General features: G+C 36.6%; 2 protein-coding genes across 4 annotated transcripts in view; both read left to right on the top strand.

Moving 5' to 3' along the window:
* LOC128024996 (cGMP-dependent protein kinase 1) overlaps positions 1 to 14490 on the top strand; it is a 153378-nt gene extending 138888 nt beyond the window's left edge. The window contains exons 1-10 of one of the 2 annotated variants that reach the window (XM_052610933.1): positions 8086 to 8660; positions 8789 to 8885; positions 10376 to 10515; positions 10624 to 10713; positions 10814 to 10955; positions 11233 to 11396; positions 11509 to 11631; positions 11887 to 11949; positions 12337 to 12403; positions 12832 to 14490. In XM_052610933.1, the coding sequence (XP_052466893.1) occupies positions 10412 to 10515; positions 10624 to 10713; positions 10814 to 10955; positions 11233 to 11396; positions 11509 to 11631; positions 11887 to 11949; positions 12337 to 12403; positions 12832 to 12930 (852 nt within the window). In that variant the 5' untranslated portion in view covers positions 8086 to 8660; positions 8789 to 8885; positions 10376 to 10411 and the 3' untranslated portion in view covers positions 12931 to 14490. Of the gene's footprint in view, positions 1 to 8085; positions 8661 to 8788; positions 8886 to 10375; positions 10516 to 10623; positions 10714 to 10813; positions 10956 to 11232; positions 11397 to 11508; positions 11632 to 11886; positions 11950 to 12336; positions 12404 to 12831 lie in introns of those variants that run through there. The other variant, XM_052610931.1, reaches the window with a different exon arrangement.
* Positions 14491 to 17402: 2912 nt separating this feature from the next.
* On the top strand, positions 17403 to 18904 carry LOC128025014 (dickkopf-related protein 1-like). Of its 2 annotated transcripts, none has more exons than XM_052610963.1 (4): positions 17403 to 17664; positions 17754 to 17895; positions 17990 to 18130; positions 18282 to 18904. In XM_052610963.1, the coding sequence occupies exons 1-4, from the start codon at positions 17461 to 17463 to the stop codon at positions 18527 to 18529; spliced, it is 735 nt and encodes a 244-aa protein (XP_052466923.1). In that variant the 5' UTR covers positions 17403 to 17460; the 3' UTR covers positions 18530 to 18904. The 2 variants fall into 2 exon arrangements, with proteins under 2 accessions (XP_052466923.1, XP_052466922.1); XM_052610962.1 differs by having other exon boundaries at positions 17751 to 17895.
* The last annotated feature ends 4873 nt before the right edge of the window (positions 18905 to 23777 follow it).

Here is a 23777-nt window from a genome sequence, read left to right as displayed (position 1 = left end):
TTTTTATATTGTTTAAAGTCACTGTGTGGTCAAATAGGTCATCTAAGACACGTGCAAACTTAAATGAGTAAAACATAATGTGACAAGAACCAAGTCAACAAAAGCTAACCTAGACTTAAAGAGGTCGTCAAGTGGATGTAATGCAGTCAAATGATGCATTGTGGAGAACACCTGGGCAGGATTCCTGCAGCACGCTGTTCTCATCCTTCTTTTCTTTGTTGGGTATGAGGTCAAAGCCCAGCACCCAGCCGTTCTTAGCTAACCACTGACCCCTGAGGAAACTACCCGAGGTCTGACTAGAGTTTGGACTTAGGGCTTATTTTCACAGCTGTAACAGCAGTAGTGGATATGTTGAAAGGCTGCCACTTCTGCAAAGAGGAATGTGACTGCTCTTCAGCTTTTTGCTAGAGACTGGAGGCCAGTCAAGGTATAGAACATTCCTCCCGAAAACTCTGAGCTTCATGCTAGGTAGGCAGCATTATAAAAATATTGTTCTAAACCTGTAAAATAGTTTTAATTCTGCAAATCACAAAATATGTCACAAAGGCTATGTGTTTTGACCATACAATGGAAGTCATTTTTGTCCAATGTTGTTTTCAAACTTACTATAGGTCTTGCCTCAAAACAGATTGTTTATAATTGTGCTGCATTTTTTTGGCTAATTCTAAGACAGTATCCCCTACATCCTCCAGAGAAACAATTCTACAGTGCAAGACTCCTCACAAAGAAAGGTTGGGCCGAGCTGTTAAGATGATGATTTTGAGCACTCTGAGTTGATAAATATCATCTAAAATAGTACTCAGTATATATGAAATATATTAATGGCAAGTTTAAACAATTATGTTATTAAAATAACAAATAATATAGCATTTAATAATAAATAAACAATATATTAAATTAATTAATACAATTAAATTTTTTACCTGATATTTCTATGAGTGCTACGTTTGTGTAAGTAATCAATTAATTAATATTTTATTCTATTTTGTTATTATTATTATCATTAGCTTAGCAAGATCTACAAACAATTAATATCAGTTACATGACACACAAGTTTTGACTTTTCAGAGCATTAATTCATTTTTGGATTACATTTTGTGCATACCACTTTTTTTATTAAAATAATTTTTAATGAAAGTGTTGTTGTTGTTTTTTTGACAGTCTTGACATACAGATTGACAGTCTATGTATGCAATCAACCATTTCAAGCTTCAAAATGTATATAATGAATCCATATGAACTGAGCAGTTTAATACAAGTCTTCTAAAGAGACATGATCAATAAATATGTTTAGTACTGAAAAGAATCACTGAAATTATTTAATACATTATTAAATAATTAAAACAATACAAATATTAATAAATGCTAAATATTCCAATGAATTCAAATAGATGTAAATTTTACTTTATTTATTTATTTATTTATGTATTGTTTCAGTTAAAATTGAATCAGTTGCTTGACATTCAAGATTGCCAATGTAGTGCATACCAACTCAGTCAATCGATTTCAGTTTGTCTAAGCAGAAGGCAGCAAGACTGCTCACTAGGTTTGGAATGGAGCCTACATCAAAGTTTTTTGTACTGTAAACTGGTTCTGGCTTTTTCAGATTGTCTTATCATAGCATCTCAAGCCAGTATCTCGGACTTGTTTACCGTCCCATGAAGTACATATGAGTTTTCATAACACACTGTAAATCGCTCTAGTCGACCATGTAATGTCAGTCATCAGTCGCTTTTCTCAGAGCTCACACCTAACATATCACCTGTCAACAGCTTATGTGAAACCCAGCCCACTCGCCTCTGCCCACTTATGGAGCTCTTGAGGGGATACACTTGTAACCATAACAATGGAGAACACATTAGCTCTGAGACACCTGTGCAAAAATGGCTGATTCATAGAATCAGATCAGATTGTGTATGTAAAAAGTTAATAAAATTCCGGAACTAATTTGAATGAATAATTTATTTGCCATAATGATTACATACATTTTTTACCGCAGGTGCACAGCAGCCCCTGCGGTAAAAAAAAATAAAATCTGGCGCTGCCCCTGGTTATAACGGCCCATATATTAAAAATGGTCGGGTTTAAATCGAGCTCAGGCTAATAATTACAGTGAACGTGTCGGGCCGGGCCGGGCCGGGCTCGGACACAACGTGCTCGGCCTCGGGTAGGGTCGGGCTTGATTTGTTGGGCCCGATCTAAGCTCTAATAGAGTGGCCAATGTACTGGAATACTCTCTTCTGTCCAAATGACTGTCGACCAGAGGTGTCAAGTAACGAAGTACAAATACTTTGTTACATTACTCAAGTAGAAATTTGGGGTATTTATACTTTACTTGATTAATTATTTTTCAGACGACTTTTTACTTCTACTCCTTACATTTTCACGCAAGTATCTGTACTTTCTACTCCTTACATTTTAAAAATAGCTTCGTTACTGCTATTTCATTTCGGCTTGTTTTCATCATAGAAAGTAAAAGAAATGGACACAGCGACCCCATTGGAACTCAATTGAGACAAGTGAAGCCCATTTTTAGCGTTTTTTAGCACTTCCGTTTCTGACGCGCAGACTCAAACGAAGCTTGACGACGTCAGCAACCTGTCTGACAGATGTAAATCTTCTAGTAGCTGTGCGTGCAAACTGCCATCGTTAATCTTGCAGAGACGGCGAGCTTGAGCTTGAGTTCTTTGTCATGAGTGAGCAGGAGTAAGTATTCTGATTAATTATTTTGTATAGTATTTTAAAATGTAACGCCAGTACGCCATATTAAGTTAATTGCCTGCGAGCTTCTCCTCCTGTCTGTATGGTAATGCGACAGAGAGCCGAGTGGTTATGACGCAATCGTTAGCCTATTTTTTACAAAAACTGTTTATACGGGGCCATAATGTAACATAGAAGGTAATGGAGCCCTTTATACATTGCCGTGTATCTTTGGAAATAAATAATGGACAAACGGAGTCTTTAAACGCCTCAGATGTAAAGTTATTTGCTGTCAAAGTGACGCCAAAATGAATGGGAGTCAATGGGAATGCTAACGCAAGTGAAGTTCTGCTAAAAGATGGCAGCCCCCACCCGACTTCAACTTCCGGTCGAGTTCCTTGCCCCTTGGTTTTCATTCAGGCTTGTCATGATTCACAAAAAAGAAAAAAGAAAGAAAAAAACTAACCAGATAAATCGTGCCATCCGGATGAAGTGAATTTGATTTTGGTTGGATGAGAAGTATAAACATATACCATTCCGACACCCTATTGGTTTGTACGCGATCCATCGCACCTGCACATGACACAAATCACATCACACTCCAGCAAGGACATAGTCAGTGTTGGGTTCGTTTATCAAAAAATATATTTCTTAAAAGTATGGTTGGGTATGGAACCGGTGCACCGAACAGAATAAGGACGCAGATTTTGGTGCCTTTTAAACGCCTGAGCGATCGATTGAAATGTTTGTCCTGGTTCTCCGAAACGTACACAAGAAACATGGACGTCGCTACGCTTTTTTTTAGCGGGGCTGTAGCATTTAGCTCCATAAACTGTACACAAATTCACGATCGCCTCAGAGTCAGTCCCATTAAATTTCATATGAAACCGTCGTCAGACCGGTCTACTCCCGTCTTTCAGCGCGCTCTTCAATCAGCAGACCGCGGCGGAGAAGCACATTGCCACTTAAACACAAGGTGTGTGTTTATCGATAGATTGTTAGAATATCTGTACCTGTGCAGTTCTTTGTCATAAATACAGTTTACAAAAGGTCACGAGGGAGCAGTCGTATTCTCATCTGTAAAGTTTTCGCTTCGAAAATCTAGCCCTTAACACATATGAACGAACATACTTTAATTACACTTAATCACAATTTAAATATGCTTAATTTAATCATACATACTTTATACATAAACTAGTGCCCAAGACAAAAGTTTTAGGCACGTTAGTATTTTCACTTAAAAGAATGTTGTTCGTCCAGTTATTTATATATTTTGCTGTAGTGTTTCAGTAAAAAATATCAGTTTACATTTCCAAACATTTAGCCGTTGTCAGACTGCTTGTGCATTCAAAATCGCACTAGATATTTTTTTTAATTAATGGCAAACTGATATTTCCTACTGACACACTACAGCAAAAGATATAAATAACTGGCTTAAAACCCTTTTGGGGGTGAAAATACTAATGTGCCGAAGACTTTTGCACAGTACTGTACTTTAAAAAACGACATTGTTGCTAATTTATAAAGAATGAGCATGCAGTAATTCACAGAACTGTAGAGACAGAAGAAGACAGTGACAGACTCATCTCATCTTAACTAAATATCAGAGTGAGTGACAAAGACACAGTAGAAACATTATGTGTGGTTTTGTATTAAATAATGACCCAGATTGTGAAATACATTTATTAGCCTTAGATTAGGAAATGAGACCAACCAATCAAATCCTATGGATTTATTTAAAATATTTGTTATGTTTTTTAATGTTAATCCATAGTTTATTTTGTGGTTCTTTTTTTTTTTAAGTATTGGTTCAGGCACCATTTAGGCACCGGTACTGTTTTAAAAGTATCGAAAAGGCACTGGACCCTACTTAAAAGTTATTATTTCTCACTGGCTCATTAACCAAATGGGTGCTTTCTCTTAGTCCTCCACAAATTAAGCTTCCGTAGGTAGATCGGTAGCAAGACGTTTTAATAAATTATTGTTTGCGATTGACGACGATTGACAATGTTGTGATACACACACACACACAATGGACATAGCAGACATATGTAACGAATACAAGAAGCTATCAATCAAGAAGGTTTTAGGATTATGAGTTATTTTTTAGTTTTAGTTTTTGATTAATCACTTGGATTAATCTTTCATTTTGACAGCAAAATAATGTTTATTGTATATAGACAACCACCCAGGAGTAATTGTTACTAAGCCTGCACCAGTGTTCTTGTCCATTGCCCTCACAGATACCTGCAGCTAAGCTTGGATGTACATTTACATTCCATTAAAGGTTATTGATGACATGCCTCTGTAGTTTGACTTTTTGCACCATTACAATACTTAAAGGCAATTAATCATCATATCTCTAGTTCTTTAATGTATTTGCATTGTACAAAAGTGCGTTCATTTTCATTGGGCATATGCGGCTGAAAAAGGTAGCCAAGTGCATCCCAAATTTTTCAACATGAACATTTTAATATAAAATGATAGTCATTATGGCCTATGGCCTTTAGAAAAATGTTTTTTTTTTAGGAGGTAGGGTAGTGCACAATAGGCCCCTGTGGCGTGGCCTAAGCTTTTGTTCTAAATGGCATTTTTTTTCTTACATTACTTTTACTTTTATACTTTAAGTAGTTTTTTAAACCAGTACTTTTACACTTTTACTTGAGTAAAAAGCTTGAGTTGAAACTTCAACTTCTACAAAAGTCTTTTTAAACCCTAGTATCTATACTTCTACTTGAGTAATGAATGTCAATACTTTTGACACCACTGCTGTTGACCTTGGAAGACACAGCCATGTCACTATGTGGCGTGTTCTTCTTATGCGGACAACTGCATTGGTCGGAGTTCTCTCATTGCCTGGAGAGGTTGGAGAGGGCAGCTGTCCACCTGCCTGGAGTCTTAGTTAAATGTGGAAACTTACTGCAGATACTGTGTCCTTGCCGTATCAAATAGCAGTGGTGGTCTTGCAGGGTTTTCCAGCTTCTAAAGTTACATGAGGGATTCTGTGCTTGTACTGATACTTTGACCTTGAGACTTTTGGTCATTTTACCATTTAGATTTGTGAATGGCAAATAGATATACTCAGATTTGTGGAAGAAATATGTTATAAATTGAAGAAGTGAAAATCAATGCAATCAAAGAACCAATCCAAAACACATGGGATCCCAATCCTTTAACTCTTTGAAAAAAAAAAAAACAATTTGGGGGGTGAACTATCCCTGTGCCATGTATGTACCATGTTTAACCCAAGTCCATAGTATCTAGCTAAATAAAAAAAAATACCTTTTTAAACATTGATAAATATGATAAAAATTAAACTTTCATATATTTTAGATTCATTTTACACCAACTGAAATATTTCAGGTCTTTTATTGTTTTAATACTGATGATTTTGGCATACAGCTCATGAAAACCCAAAATTCCTATCTCAAAAAATTAGCATATCATGAAAAGGTTCTCTTAACGAGCTATTAACCTAATCATCTGAATCAACTAATTAACTGTAAACACCTGTAAAAGATTCCTGAGGCTTTTAAAAACTCCCAGTCTGGTTCATTACTCAAAACCGCAATCATGGGTAAGACTTCCATCCAGAAGGCCATCATTGACACCCTCAAGCGAGAGGGTAAGACACAGAAAGAAATTTCTGAACGAATATGCTGTTCCCAGAGTGCTGTATCAAGGCACCTCAGTGGGAAGTCTGTGGGAAGGAAAAAGTGTGGCAAAAAATGCTGCACAACGAGAAGAGGTGACCGGACCCTCAGGAAGATTGTGGAGAAGGACCGATTCCAGACCTTGGGGGACCTGCGGAAGCAGTGGACTGAGTCTGGAGTAGAAACATCCAGAGCCACCGTGCACAGGCGTGTGCAGGAAATGGGCTACAGGTGCCGCATTCCCCAGGTCAAGCCACTTTGGGCTACAGAGAAGCAGCACTGGACTGTTGCTCAGTGGTCCAAAGTACTTTTTTCGGATGAAAGCAAATTTTGCATGTCATTCGGAAATCAAGGGGCCAGAGTCTGGAGGAAGACTGGGGAGAAGGAAATGCCAAAATGCCTGAAGTCCAGTGTCAAGTACCCACAGTCAGTGATGGTCTGGGGTGCCATGTCAGCTGCTGGTGTTGGCCCACTGTGTTTTATCAAGGACAGGGTCAATGCAGCTAGCTATCAGGAGATTTTGGAGCATTTCATGCTTCCATCTGCTGAAAAGCTTTATGGAGATGAAGATTTCGTTTTTCAGTACGACCTGGCACCTGCTCACAGTACCAAAACCACTGGTAAATGGTTTACTGACCATGGTATTACTGTGCTCAATTGGCCTGCCAACTCTCCTGACCTGAACCCCATAGAGAATCTGTGGGATATTGTGAAGAGAAAGTTGAGAGACGCAAGACCCAACACTCTGGATGAGCTTAAGGCCGCTATCGAAGCATCCTGGGCCTCCATAACACCTCAGCAGTGCCACAGGCTGATTGCCTCCATGCCACGCTGCATTGAAGCAGTCATTTCTGCAAAAGGATTCCCGAGCAAGTATTGAGTGCATAACTGAACATAATTATTTTAAGGTTGACTTTTTTTGTATTAAAAACTTTTCTTTTATTGGTCGGATGAAATATGCTAATTTTTTGAGATAGGAATTTTAGGTTTTCATGAGCTGTATGCCAAAATCATTAGTATTAAAACAATAAAAGACCTGAAATATTTCAGTTGGTGTGCAATGAATCTAAAATATATGAAAGTTTAATTTTTATCATTAAATTATGGAAAATAATGAACTTTTATCACAGTATATTAATTTTTTGAGAAGGACCTATACATTCAATTATCCAGTGCCAGGTTTTATTATTGTTTAACATTTGACTGATAAACATATTTCTTTAGGTCAACCCAAGCATGAATTGTTATAGCCTCGAAACAATATGCATACACTGTAAAATATGTAGCTGGTTTTTTAAATTTTATAGGGTAAAAAAAAAATGTTTTTCCCCTTGCAGCTTCAAAAGTATTCGAGCAATGTATAAAATCATGAAAGCAATACTTTAAGTATAGTAATGAAGTACAGTATCCTATCTAGCTGAAGATACATTTCTTCCAGTCTTCCAGGTTCTTCCTGTCAGAAGTCCTAAATATAAGACTTATTTCCAGGATGAGCTGATTTTGTTATCGTAAGTGTTAATTGAAAGGTTCATCCTCTACACTCTAAAGCATGCAAATGGGAACTGAAATGAAAACGGCTCATAATAATACAGCACCAATGTCCTTCTCAAGTTCAATTTGAACTTTAAAGAGAGATGGTGGTGTGAGGGTAGAGTAGGGAAACCTTTTCTGACTAGGAGAACCTTAAGCCAAGTTCACATGCTAAAAATAAACCTGGATCAGGCAAGGCAGTATTAGTAGAGACTCTCACACAGGGAGCACAGTCAAGCTCAGTTTAAGCACAGGGACTGAGACTTAGTCAAAAGGATAGCACTAGTCTCACTAGTCAAGCGTACTGTCCCTCAGAATACGCTCCTGCTGCTGCAAGGAAAGAACCTCTTGCTTTGTGAGATTTTCAACGAGGACTTTAGTTCGACTTATAGTACTGTCTCTGCTGATGACTGTGGAAACTTTGGGTATTTTTGCATCCAAACTTTGTGTCCAGAAGGGCTTTCACAAACTGATATTGATGCGGAGAGACTCCACCAATCTGGATCACTCTGTTCTTCGATCTGCGCTTCACCCCGAATCCCAAAATGTAACCTGGAAATGGCGCCTTAACTCCACATTTGAACAAAGACTGTTGTTATTATTTTGCCATACGTACTCTTGAGGCGAGGGCTGTACTGCATATTGCTAGCCATATATTGCAAGATCTTCTTTGCAATATTGCTAGCCGTTTTGAGAATTGTACATTTAACTGTTTCACAGTATTTGGTTTGGTCAAGCCACAAGGAGGTCAGAATGCGTGAGCTACTTCCTATCCCGGTAAAGGAGAGAAAAGAGAGGGAGCGAATAAACAGCCTTCCTGCCCCAATTCCTGCTCCAACATTCCCTATTACATACTCTATCCAAACCTCTAAGAAGTTTCCTTTTTTCCACTTCAAAAAATGCAGATACGAGGCAGAGAATGCCTTCTTCTCCAACCTGAAGCTGGTGGACTTCAACATCATCGACACTTTGGGAGTTGGAGGATTTGGAAGAGTTGAGCTGGTAGGATGAGCTACTTCCATATACATGCATTTCATGATATGTTTGCAAGTAAATTCATAAATAAAAATAAAATAAAAAACTTACAATTCATCAGTCCCTTCCATAATTAAGCACTAAAAGTTCATTTAAGTAAGAAAAGGTTTGCCCAAACTTGTTCCTGAAGGGCCACTGTCCTGCAGAGTTAAGTTCCAGCCCTTATTAAACACACCTGAACCAGCTAATCAAGGTCTTCAAACTCACAAAAACTTTCCAGGCAAGTGTATTGGAGCTGGTTGGAGCTAAGCTCCACTGGATGCTGGCCCTCCAGGAGCAGGATTGGACACCACTGCAGTTGTTGCGTTATTGATTTCTGGTATTATGCAATACCTCAATACAAAAACTTATGTCAACCAATGATAAGAATACATTTTACTAATCTAATGTACACTGTGCTGGATGCATGAGCAGCTCTCGTGTGTTCTACTGTGCTGAAGGACAGATCAGGTCTGGGAATGCTATAACTCTATTCAGGGTAACTTTCCACAACAGAGCTGATAGGGCAGACATCTGACTTGCTGCCATTCAAAGTTCAAGAAGACTAGTTTAATGGGTAGATAGATGGATATGCATTCTGGCTTCCCATTACATTATAACAACAGTAATGAACAACAGCAACAAAAAAGAAACATGGACAAACCAGTTACTCTTTGTAAGTGCCATATGCTCGAATATGACCAGTCATTTACGGTGTTATCTCCGGCTGTTGACATCGCGCATGCGGAGGTGAGACCTGAACACAACACGTTGCTATCTGTTTAAGCTAAACACATTGCCTCACCAGTTTAAACATTAAAGAGCCAGAATACACAAATGAGAACCTGCGCATGCAGAGAGAAGATCCACATCTCAGAAAGTGCACAAAAACTGAGTTCTCTTTCAAGACTTGTGCTTGAATGGACAAATTCTCACAAAAATTATGTTAACATGACCATCTTGGTGAGTTTGTAGAGTTAGTAATTGGAACCGTGACACCCCTAATAGATAGAAAGACAGATAGATGTTCCAGCAAAAATCATGAATGTATGACCATTTATGTTGAAAGAAGATGATGGAAACTTTGACGTAGAGAGGAAAGCAGAGATCCGCATTGCAGATCAGATTCTGTTGTAAAGGAAAGCCCAGTGATCTGGGTAGAGGATTCCCCTTTCCACTTGCCTATTTCTGGCACTGCGGCAACATAGTAAAAACAAGTGTCCTTTCACCCGGGCTGTGATACTGTATATGTCTGTAGTGCTATCCATTTGCTAGATAGCAACAAGATCGAATGAACATGCAAGTGCCTTCACAGAGACGCAATGTGAAGAATTCCTGCTTACTTGATCTATTTTGAGGACCCCTTTACGTTAATAGACCCTGACAGAAGTGCTTGTTTTTACAGCTACTTTCCATTGAAAATGTGCTTATTAGCACTTTCTCATTGCTCATTTTTTGTGTGCCTTCGGTGTCCACAGGTGCAGCTCAAGAGTGAAGAGACCAAAACGTTTGCAATGAAGATTCTGAAGAAGCGTCACATCGTGGACACGCGGCAACAGGAGCACATCCGCTCTGAGAAACAGATCATGCAGGAGGCGCATTCAGACTTCATTGTAAGGTAGGTGCTCAAACCTCCCAAGAGTATCATTAGAGATCATATCCTAAATCTATCAAGGCAAATGAAAAATTCATTGATGGACAAAATTGTGTGGTTGTGTTCCCCTAGGTTGTACAGGACTTTCAAAGACAGTAAATATCTGTATATGCTGATGGAGGCCTGTCTAGGCGGAGAGCTTTGGACCATACTTAGAGACAGGTAGCCAAATTGTTCCAGTGATGATGGCTGATGTTAATCACTCTAAATGATGGAAACTCTTCAAAATACTAGTGGTTTTCTTTTTCTTTTTTATTCACAGAGGATCATTTGAAGACTCAACTACACGGTTTTATACAGCCTGTGTGGTTGAAGCCTTTGCATACCTGCATTCCAAGGGAATAATTTACCGTGATTTAAAGCCAGAAAATCTCATTCTGGACCACAGAGGGTATGCCAAGCTTGTGAGTATACATCTCAAGCACTCTCTAATATGAGATGACACATTCTGAGGCTGGTAAAATTTGTTGTTAGTTGGTATCAAAGGGCACGACTTCCCATCTAATGTGCATCTGATTGGACTACAGCTTGCATATACCCCTTAGTTCGACATGAGTCATCAATATATTTGGCCCATTTTCACCTTGTTTATTGTCAACTTTGGAATACAATAGTATGTTTAATGCTAAAGAAACAACAAAGGAGCAGTTTTGGTATGAAGATGCTGTTTGTCTCTTGTAGGTAGACTTTGGCTTTGCCAAAAAGATTGGATTTGGAAAGAAAACGTGGACTTTCTGTGGAACGCCGGAGTATGTAGCCCCAGAGATCATACTGAATAAAGGACATGACATTTCAGCAGACTATTGGTCATTGGGAATTCTTATGTATGAACTCTTGACTGGAAGGTAAAACGTGTTTCCTGTCATTGGGTTTGACAAGAAAAGCTCAAATGTTTTCATTGTGTGTTAAGATTATTCCTCCTAGTTTTATAAAATCAAATGTTTATTTCTTGTTCAGCCCACCATTCTCAGGACCAGATCCAATGAAGACATATAATATAATTTTAAGAGGAATCGACATGATAGAATTTCCAAAGAAGATCACCAAAAATGCAGGCAATCTAATTAAAAAACTATGCAGGTGGGTACATTTTAATAGCCTTTAAATTCAATCTGTGCAGATTTATTGTTTAATATTGACACATAAATATACATTTCAGCCAAGTTTTAAATTAACTGAAATTTTATTTTGCTTTAACCTGTAGCACACATTTAAACATTAAGGTTAATGAAAAAAAAAAAACTTGCTGGATCTAGATTTATCGAAGGCATATTTGAAAAAAACAACTTTAGCTCCATAAATTAAATCTGTTATGAAATATACTGTTTCCCTCAGGGACAATCCATCTGAGAGGCTAGGAAACTTGAAAAATGGAGTCAAAGATATTCAAAAGCACAAGTGAGTACTGTAATATCATTGTTCTTTGGGGATTTTTGGAAAAACTGTGGTTTTTAAATCTGGAAAAGTGCTGAAATGTATGAGTATATATATATATATATATATATATATATATATATATATATATATATATATATATATATATATATATATATATATATATATATGTATATGTGTGTGAAGTGAGGTCAAGGAATTCCTAAAAAAACTTGTCTTATTACACTGTGGTTAAGATTTGTTTTTCATTATGGTAACAACCCTGTTCTAAGTACAATTGTTTAAATCTATTCATTCTAAAGACTGAAATTTCAACTGAAAATACCACCCTACCCACCATTTAAATTCTGTTTCTATGAGACATGCTTTAATTATCTTTTTCCATCATAGATGGTTTGAAGGCTTTAACTGGGAAGGACTACGCAAAGGAACTCTCACCCCTCCAATTATTCCTGATGTAAGTATAAAAACATCTCAGTTTTAAACATGCTCCAATTTAATTCATTAATGTGAATTTGAATATGTTAAAGGAGGAGAAACTAAGAGATTTGCATTTGAAACATATTCAAGTATATTCAACATAAATACATTGTTAGTTAGGATAAACTAGAGTTTCAACTCCATAGTTTCTTCTTTTTCAAGATTAAATCTCAACCTTTTGATATGGTAATTTCACTTTTATTTTGATTAATTGTGCAGCAGGTCTATAAAATGAAAGTTTATTATAATTAAATATATATGAATTAAATACTAATTTATATTTGTTGGTATTTGAGACAATGAATAATGAATAAATGTGCAGGCTCAAATTGTGATTTTTACAGTTGTTTACAACATTTACTGTTCCGTCTAACATCCTATTTCCTCCATTCATGCACCTATTAGGTTGCAAGCTCGACTGACACCAGTAACTTTGATAGCTTTCCAGAGGACAATGAGGAACCTCCTCCAGATGACAATTCCGGCTGGGACACTGATTTCTAAAAATGAAACTTGTAACGTGCCCTGCCCTGGAGTGTCTCGTGTGGTTTGTCAGCGAAGAGAAGAATGGAAGACGTCTAGCCCAGCTCTGTGACACCAAGTTGCCTTCGCACATACTTCTGTCCTGCGATGCCATTGGGGCGTCTCAGCTTCCCGCTGCACCCCACAGCTACCGTGAACTGTCCTAATCAGAAGGACTGGAGTCCATATTTCCAACATGGCTTTAGATATGGACTCAGACCACCTCATGCTGGAGCAGATGTCTTATAAATGACCCCTTTATTTTATTGTTTTAATTTTTTTGCTGTTTTATGTTTGACTGATTGCACGAGCAGTGGTTTCAGGTTTTAAGTCTGGGTCCTAAAATGAGAATCATAAGTAGGGACCGTACTATAATCTGGAGTGAGTTTTGATAATGTTTCTAAGATGCATTTTAGGACGGAATTTAGTTTGTGGTTACTTCTGATAGTATGACAGTTTTGTATGAATATAGTTAATATATTTGGTACAGAAACACACCAGTGTCAAATACTTAAAAAGTTAAAAGGTATGGTACATATGATTAAATTAATTTCAATTTAGTATTTTTATGCATATTCCTCTTAAAGGAATATTTCAGCCAAAAAATAACAATTATTTTGGAATCATGTTGTTCCAAACATTTTAGAAAAAAAAATATTATATTAAGTCAATGGGAAACGAAACTGCTCTGTTACCAACATTCTTCAAAATATCTTCTTTTGTGTTCCACAGAAAAAAAATAAAGACCTACAGGTTTGGAACGACATGAGGGTGAGCAAATTACAACAATATTAACAATTGTGGGTGGACTACCCTTTTAAACTCTTATTTAAAATATTATTTTAAGGCTTATGAATATATTTTCTTTTTATAATTGGAAACATTTTTTTAAGACAATGGAAATCTGCTCAAATAATGCACCACTAGAGGGCAGGCTTTTTTTCCTAAAATACACACTGTACTTCCCCAGTGGAAGGGCAAAGTCACAGGATCCCAGATAAAATGTGGGTAATGTGTTTATGAAGTTACATAATGAGCTCTATTATTGATACCAGACATACATTCAGAATATTTTCTCCAGACTTTTTCACCAATAATATTCATAACTCTACTTGACTCATTTAAACAATGACGAGAAGACTGCCTGTAGCTTGAACACAAAGTGCTGTGTTGGAAAACCAATTATGTAATCTTATTTATTGTAGGACCAGGAGTATATATTTATGTATATATATATACAGTGGTAATATTTTTGTGATATTTGTAGAGATTTATTGTCAGAGTAAAACCAGTCCAGACCAGCTATTTTAGTTCTCTGTTATCTTTACTTTTCAAGATGGATTTTTTTTTTTGCTTACCATATATCTTTTGGCATTGTTGAAAGTGCCTTAACACAATGGCATCCAGAATTCACCCTGCTTGTTTTGATGCTGCACGACTAGGTCAGAAACCTCAAAATGTTCTTCTTAATCAGTTGTGGCTTTTTTAAGGTACAGAAATTTATATGCCATTTTCTTACAATAAAAACATCTTTCAAAGTAATTTTTCTTCATAAAGCTTTCAGTGTTTGAAATTTGCACCTGCTGTTTTCATTGCATGTTGCGTTCATTAGCCTATTTTTATACTCAGAAGTTCAGAAAGTCCTACAAACAAGATTTGCTATCTTGTCCGACAAACAAGATGTAGCTCGAGGTGTTAGTACTATGAAGGGTCTGATTCATATCAGCTGGTGATAATGCTCTGTAAACATCCTCCCTCCCCTCTTCCCAACAGATAACACATAAGCTTGGTAGCTCTTCATTGCCAACACTGTGGCCCATAGACATCAAAAGATGTAAACCCAGGGGGTAGAGAAGACATCTTTGACCTCCAATTCACAGCTAAAGCCATCAGTCAATGGAACATCTACTAATTGGTGATTTTCAACCAATATATTAAGATTTAAATATATTTATTATGGCGAGCAGGGAAGACATTCAAATGAATTGTTCAAAATCAGTCATGTTAGACACAGTAATCACAATACTCTTCCTGAAAAAGAAAATGTACTAGAAATTAAGTTATGGTCATTTTAAAATAATGCACCAAGGAGAGACCTACCTAAGAGAGATTTTTCTCAAGTTAAATAAAGATCTGTTTTTACTCTTTATTTATATTCCTAAACCTATTACTACAATTTTGGGCTGGCTAGTTACAGTAAACCCCTTATCCAGCTTTAAACATGAAGTCTAACAAAGCATCAACAAAGAAACAAGTTTGTTTTGGAGAGTCATCAGAAGACATGCACCCTGCTTAGATACTGTCACATTGAAGGAGGACAGCAACTTACAAAAATAAACTACCTACCTTTGCATGCCATCTGCAGAATGCATAACAACACACCATTAGCCTACCACAATAGAAGGACTGTCGGAATCCTGCAGGATCATTTGAAAATTAAAAAAAAAAAAAAAAACATTGCTTGGGTTGATATTATTTTACAAAAAGGAGTTCCAACTGAGCTGTACTAGAGATGCCCAATGCGTTAACAAATCGTTTGAGTCTGAGATTTTCCCAATTAATATATTTACAGTAGGCCTACAGTATACAAATCCAGTCTATACGATTCATTTACGAATCAATGAATCAACTGAAAGACTCACTGAACCCAGAACCGCCTAGGCTAGCTGTTTGAACATGTAGGCCTATACAATAGTAATAAGAAAAGAATGAACAGTTAGGGTAAAAAGCTCCAAATGTTACAAGTAAAACACGATTGGAACCACTGCAGTTTTATTAAGTTTATATATATATATATATATATATATATATATATATATATATATATATATATATATATATATATATATAATATATATATATATATATATATATATATATATATATATATATATATATATTATTATTATTATTATTATTATTATTATTATTATTATTTGTTATTTTTATTCTGTAGTGAATAATAGGCTTAGGCCTACTCAGTGGTCACTCAGAAGCCCTGACCTGAATAAGCCGTCATCAGGAATTTTAAAACAGGATTACCTCACCTGGCATCCCACTTAATGAATCTGCTGAGAACAATGTCTACAAAAAGCCGCTAAAACCGAGCAAATGGACTGTTTGCGAAAATGCCAACGCTGTGGAAGTCTTATTAAGACACGGGCTTCAGTCCTGTTTGATCTGAGCTCATCAAAGGCTCCTTTACACACGCTTCATTTTACACCACTGTAGGCTTTGGATGTACAATTAAATCTAAGCCAATAGACAAAGGGATGGGGATGAACCCTGCCAATTCGCGTTTAATGAAGTGTAGGCTATTCAGTGTTTGTCATGTGGTCGTCTATTAGAACTGACCCATGTCAACAAGATCAAAGACATTGATTTGGGAGCTACCTCGGAGTATTGGCTAGACGGATATTTTGGAATTTTTAAACCATTCGCGCGTTTTATGTCCACCGATATGTCATATTATCATGATACTATTACTGTTCATTTAACAATTTTAGAGCAGACTTTTCAGAATGGAGTAGATAGCGACTGTAAATAAACACAAATTTAGTTCAAAAACTCTCAAATCTGTTAGTTAGGAGGTCACCAAGCTACTAAATAGACAAATAAATGTCTATCTTTTGATAAAGATAGGCTACATATGAACACATGGGTTGCTCACTTAATTTGGATAAAAATTGGATTTTTAGAAACGAGTTTATTCATGTAAAATTATTTTATTCTGTTCTGCTCAAATCTTTATAATCAGATCAAAAGATAAACGACGTCATCTAAGAGCATCCCATCTTATCTCAGATTGTTAATCACTCACTGTTTGTTTAAAAGCACAGACTGAATGATAATTAATTCGGTAAACTTCTCACTTCTTCTTATTTGCATGTTCACTTTGATCTCTGCACAATCAAACGCATTTCAAAGGGCCCCCATCACGGTTATGACAATTTCTGCAAAAGCTATGCTGCATTTCTTACATGGAATATACAAACTTACTCTGAAAAAAAAAAAAAGAAAAAAAAAAAAACGTAAGTTACGAAAAATAATTATCGGGATAATTAATGTTTAAATGTCCGATGACTAATATCCAGAAGGGATTTTAATTATTTGATAACTATTTGAATAATCAAGAATTAAGAATAATAATAATAAAAACGGTAAATGTAGCTACTATACTACAAAATGTATAATACATAATATAGAAAACTAGAAAATTACTGAAACAATATTCAACATTTCTCGACTGATGTTTCTTTCCCATGCAATACGTATTACTGTGGTGGCTGTTTGATGGCAGCTCATGAAGACAGACAGACTGATAGACAGACCGCTCATGACACAACTCTTTGAAATTTCATCCAGCCCTTTGTTACTCTCAGCGAGGGGCGGGTGCGCAAACAGCTCCGCGCGCGTATAAATAAAGCGTCTTGGGCTCATGAGGAACTACAGAAGAGCTCCGCTCACCTCGGGAATACATCCTCCATCCTCCAAGGAATACCAGCCCTGAAGATGCTGAACTTTGCCATTTTCTCTACCGCATGCCTCATACTTGTGGTCTGTATCAAAGCGGCATCCGCCGGTTCTGTGGTGCTCAACTCCAACGCTATTAAGGTCGGTCCAGGTGTGGCGAGTCCCGCTTACCCGGTCAGCACGAGTACGGATGAGACACCTGCGGACAGCGGCAGTCTGAACTTCGCCATTGATGCACTGCAGGTAAGAATTTAAACGAGCGCATGTTTTCTCAGACAGCTGCTTTGACTTTGTGGTCGTTCGACTAATAGTGTATTTCTAAACTCCAGCAGCCTTTAATCTGCGAGAGTGATGAGGAATGCGGTGGCGACGAGTTCTGCTTCCTGTCTCGCGGTGTCTGTCTCCAGTGCAAGAAGCGCAGGAAGCGCTGCATCCGGGATGCGATGTGCTGCCCTGGCAACCACTGCAACAACGGTAATGAAATACGAAGATTAAAAACCTTTTATCGTTAGCCTTAATCAAACAACAAGCAGTGTTCGCTAACATTTAAAACGTGTCTTCTTAATAGGAGTTTGTCTGCCAAATGATCCTGACATGATCCACCAGATTGGAATGGAAGAGTTTGTGTCCATCTCCCAAGAAAACTCAACTGTTGTGGTGCCACCAAAAGTTGCAACTCAAGATTCCCCACAAAACCAAATGCTAAAAGGTAAACAATGATTACAATATTCAATGATGTATGTGTAGAATAGCACATATTTTTGAAGCTCAAATCCTCTGTTGCCTCATAATGGTCATTCAAACCTAAAAAAACATTTAAGTTGTGCACGGTATTCATGAGTGTTGTTTTGTTTTTAAAGGTCTGGAGGGAGAGAACTGCCTGAGATCATCAGACTGTATTGAGGGACTCTGCTGTGCCCGTCACTTTTGGTCCAAAATCTGCAAGCCTGTCCTAAAAGTAGGCCAGGTCTGCACAAAGCACAAGAGGAAAGGCACCCATGGCTTGGAGATATTCCAGCGTTGCGATTGTGCAGAAGGTCTGTCCTGCAGAACGCAAAGAGATGGCAGCAAGTCATCACGAAGTCTGCACACTTGCCAGAAACACTGAATGAATGTTCGAGGAATTTTCTTTCACAAAGCTCCCAGAGAAGTGAAAAAAGAAAGACTTGAGTCCACGAGTGACTGAGGAGAAGCTCGACTTGGAATGGGATACTCTGTTTTTCCTCCATTTTCTTGTGTCAGCATTGCAGAGTTTATATAATTGTTTCTCCACGGAACTTAAATTTTGCAGTAAATTACTGTATTATACTGTAAATAATATAAGGCAGTTGGCACTTAATTCAGATATTTTTGTCAACCCTGAAAGAAGGTGCATCGGGTCTTTTGCTAGTCTTAAATCTTAAATGTGTATTCATCTAGTTTTACAGTCATACAGAGCTGATTTAAATGTCTATTTTATTCCAAATAAAGATGATATAAAGTATGCAATGTCTTAAATCATGCTTACATTAACAGAGAGTATATATTTCACTGTGGTAGTTTGTTATATCGTATGTAAAGAACATACAGGTGTGGTCGGAGCTGAGGGCTGGAATGCATTCACGTCTAGAAGTTTAATTAAGGTATTTAATAAGGTGTGTCCTTATTTAATAAGCCATTAGAAACCTTTCCACTACTTAAAAAAAGGTAAAATTGTAAGTCATTGGGTGGTCATTATTTAACTGCATCTCGGAGGCTATTTTTACTTTTTATTACTTTGAAGTCACTTTGTGTAAAACCTGTTGAAACTTATCAAAGAGAACAAGGAGATTATAATGATCAGTGAAGGATCTATTATTTTAAAAATGTTTTTTCAGAGATCAATATACAAAATCTCGAGGAAAAACATGAAAGACCAATGTCACAACAGATAAAGAAAACAAAATAGCAGTAATGTAAACTAACCAGCCTTGGAACAGAGATTAAAAAGCCATGCATGTCTGATTGATCCAATGATTTCAAAAGCATTTATATAGACAGGTCACACATTACAAACAAGCATCTGTTTGAAGTCTGCTTGTGAATTCTGTCTGTCTCACTCTTTGAAGGTGAGAGGCTTTAATAAGGTATAGCACATGGAGACTGGCTATAGTCACCTTTTCTTTAAAGTTCAATTATGCTTACAGATAGTGGCAGTGTTTAATGGCACAATGTTCACATAGCCGGTGCTTCGAGTGAATCATTATGGCACATATATTATACTTCAAGCAATTTACTGGCTTCTATACATGGTTAAATTATTATTATTAAACTCTTTTTATGTTTCAATGTTTGTCATTTTAACAGTTCAAACAGAACACAATGCTGCGATAGAGCAAATACCCTTCCTCTCAAAACACGCCCTCATTCAGAAAGTCCTTTTTCCGGGTATTGCTTCCTTTTGAATTTCTCCCAGCTGTAATTGGAAACTTTAATCTTTTACCTGGAGCTGTCAAGAGAGACAAAGCAGTAGGGTAAGCATTTCAAAGCACAGGATGTACAGTTTGCAATTATCCCTTTCCCATCCATGTGCTTCGGCTGGCATTGGAGTGGCTTTCTCCCAGCTTTTGTCAATACCGTCAACCGCTTGAAGACCACAAACATCTGTGGATGGATTCCCAAGTTGCACAATGGTGCAAAAGAAACCCAAACCTCCGCAGTCTGCATACAGTAAAGCAGTTAAGTCTTGCAACAGGTCAAGGCCATTTGATCTTCTTCACTAAGGAATCAGGAGTCAATAAAGGATGTTTTAAAAGTTCAGGCAGAAATGATCTGCAAACATAAGTGTGAAAAGGTGGATTTCCCACTTTATTTTCCAACTAGATACAATAAAGCAGCAATACTGGGGCTTCTGAACATAGTAGTGTGAATGTTTGCAAACTGCCCTTAAAGCCTGGTTAACTTTGAAGTTGAGATCAGTCAACACTTCATGGCACATACTATTTTTCAACAAATAGTTAAGTAACTGGGGCTCACACGCTGAGTTACTTAAAAAGAACCCAAACACATTAATGTGAAATGAGCATTTAACCTCGAAAGTATATGCTGTTGAAGGTAGTCTGGTTGTTTTCAATGACATTTGGCAAGATGAATGGGACGCATGGCTGTATATATTGTAATATTTGATTTAACTTCTTTTTTTTCTTCTAATCAATCACTGTATTTGATTTACTTATCTGAAGAGTTTGAGTAAAAGAGAAGGGACCAGATACATGTATATTTTTCATTGCCTTATTTAAATAAAATTAAAAAGAGAATTTCAATCAAAATGAGTTAATTTAGTTCTCATTTTAAAGCTCAGATCTCCTTAAACAGGATGCAGTGAGATGAAAGTATACAATTAAGGAAGCATTTTGAACATTAAAAGGTGTTTTTCACAGCTCTTTATTATAATATGCAGCATAAATGAATGACATTTGAGTAGTTGTCTTTAATTTTAAGGTTGTGTGTAATTACTAGTATGATCTTACCTACCTACCAGTCACTGATTTGATGTTTGCATCAAAGGGGAGAAAATACTGATGCGGTTATTAAAACTGAACATCCTGGAATATTATGAAAATAGCCTAATTGCATTACCTTTCCAAGAATTATTAAAATTCAGATATGTTGTATGATATTGTATTCAATTTCATTTAGCATTTGTGGAATTATATACCCGAGTCTCTGCAATGTGCATAAATACAGAGATGTCTCTTCTGTGTCACATAGAGTAGAGGTTTGCTGGTCAGTGTTGGCTGTAGGACGGCTTGGAATGACCCTGTGCTGTTTAACTAGCTGACTGACTGCCATGCTTGCAAATAAAAGACAGCAAGATCCGACTGCAAGGATGGCAGGCATCACAGACATGAGCTCTTTAAGATGCATGGTTTTCAACAGCCTGAGAGAGTCCAAACCCAGACTTAGAGAATAATACTCCACCTCCTCTATGGGTCTGTTTACCTCGAATCAAAAGACTTGGATTGGAAGAGGGCAAGAAACAGTTAGTCAACAACTAGGTTTATATGAGAATTATAATATATCCCTTGTTACCTTTTATTACCGAGTTTCCAGAGGTATCTCAAGATGACAAACACCATATTTACAGTCAAATAGCTTTCTTTTCAACACTTTGAAAATGTTTGGCCTGAAGAAGACTTTTGGCCTGAAGAAACTCCCAGGCAAAATTCTGAGTTGCTTTGTTTAATGGAGAATTAGATGTTTAGATATTTCTCTTCAAAAATTATCCTCAATTTCTGACATACAGTAAGAGTATAGAGCAATAAAAAGATTAATTATAGTATAGTTCGGATAACTTTAGAATTTTGAAGATTTTGAGTAACATTTGAATTCATATTGAACCCTTTGTCTTTTGATTGGAAAATGTGCAATCTTGGCAAATTTGAGCGCAATTTGAGACATTGTTGAGATCTCTTCTGAAACTTTAGATGGGGCCTTTTTGAAATGTTTTAAATAGACCACAGCCATATGCAAAAGTAATGCTTTGGTTTGGATGCTTGGCAGAAAATTAATGCAACACTTGGGTTAGTTTAATGGTGAAAAATGTGTTAGCTTTCTAAGACATAATCTTGACACATTATCTGGTTGTTTATATCATCATTAAACTAAAAGGGCTTGTTATGTCATGGAACATCTGAGAATGGTCTGAATGCTCGCTCTCGTTTCACTCAGTTTGACAAGGTGATTTATGGACATCTTGGTCACTAACGCCTGTCGGCATATACATGATAAATATTTGTCATGTTTTGATGTCTTGTGGAAAAGTTATTTCCATTCGTGTTGATAAATGACTGACTCAGAAACAACAGAATTATGCCTTCAGAATATGATGTGAGAAAAAGACAAACAGCCTCTCATTTTTCACTCAAGAAACACTGAACAGATGCTGGAATGGCTTTATAAAGTTTCATGGCAAACATCACTCATGTACCTGTCATTTACAATTTTAGAAATCGCTAAATCTCTCAGTCACAGAAAAAAATACAAATTTATACTTCTCATAGTTTTGCACAAAAAAAAAAAAAAATAATTACTCCTATTTTTGTATTCGAATTAGTTACTACTTCTTATTTATTTTTTGGAAGTATTTGATGAGAAATTATTCAGAGAAAATTTGTATAAAATAGTAAAATTTGAGTCATTGGTCCAATCTCTTTTTAAACTAAAGGTGACTTAGAGAGAATACTGGGATGTTTATTTCTGGAATAAATTTTATGGATGCCATGTATGTCAGTACCATATACATTATTGCCAATGTATTAATATTTTATTTAACATTTATTTATTATTAAAGTAAACTTTAAAGCATCCATACATATACATTCAAAAGAGGAACCAACACCTTGTGTGCAACAGTGATTTTAAGTGATTACTGTGTAGTCTCCTATAGCAGCACTGTGCTGGTGATATGGCTGGCAATGAGCGTGAGTTGTGTCATGTGGAGGACAGAGGCAACTTCTTTGCTGTCACCATGGTGCTGGGTGTCTGATTAGTGCAAAAGCTTCCACACCCACTCATAAAAAGTCACTATTGAGTATCAGTCCATTAGCAGAGGGGGAAAGGAAACATGCTGGTCTCCATTGTGTATTAAAGGCCACACCATAAAGTAATACAGAACTTGAACCCTTCGTTCCAAGTCTTCAGATTCAGAATTTGTACTTTATTTTTTTATAAATATAGTTCTGATATCACCAGAATAATCTGATCAATAGGAAGCAATTAAGTATTTAATTTTTTTTAATCAGATTCAAAAGTAGCTTGCATACATGCACAGTGTCATGATACATATGTTTACCATGTTTACCAGCCCTTTTATAATAAGATCTGATGTTTACATATGTTTTGCTTCTTATGAACATGCATATGTTTATTTACATCTTACAAACTTGTCAGTGGAGAAGACTGAATATTATATAATTATTGGCTAAAAAAGCTCATCTGACATTTACGTTTGTTACTTTATTTTAGACATTATGAACATTCTGATTGGTTTCAGTTGGACTGACGAAAGTTAGCGGATGTAAACATACCTAATGATAAGTTTGGATCTGTCACACACATGGCACTAATCATATGATCCAGGTCACATTGGCAACATTTATGGGAGTTGTTTTTATTTTTATTTTTTTATTTTTTTTGTCAGTTATTGAGCTTGAGGATGTTTTGATTCTTTCACAAAAAGGACTGCTCTTTTGATCGTAAACTATTCCTTTAACACAGCAACTAAATATAGCCCACTAAATATTTTAAGGTGCTCCACATGCGATGCCCTTCTTATAAGTTTGGATCAGCGATTCCCCGAAGTGAAAATGCTGGAGGCGTCTTCCTCTTTGAGGTTT

Source organism: Carassius gibelio, chromosome A12 (genome assembly GCF_023724105.1).
Source record: "Carassius gibelio isolate Cgi1373 ecotype wild population from Czech Republic chromosome A12, carGib1.2-hapl.c, whole genome shotgun sequence".
Taxonomy (NCBI): Eukaryota; Metazoa; Chordata; class Actinopteri; order Cypriniformes; family Cyprinidae; genus Carassius; species Carassius gibelio.
This window is presented reverse-complemented; position numbering and strand designations above follow the sequence as displayed.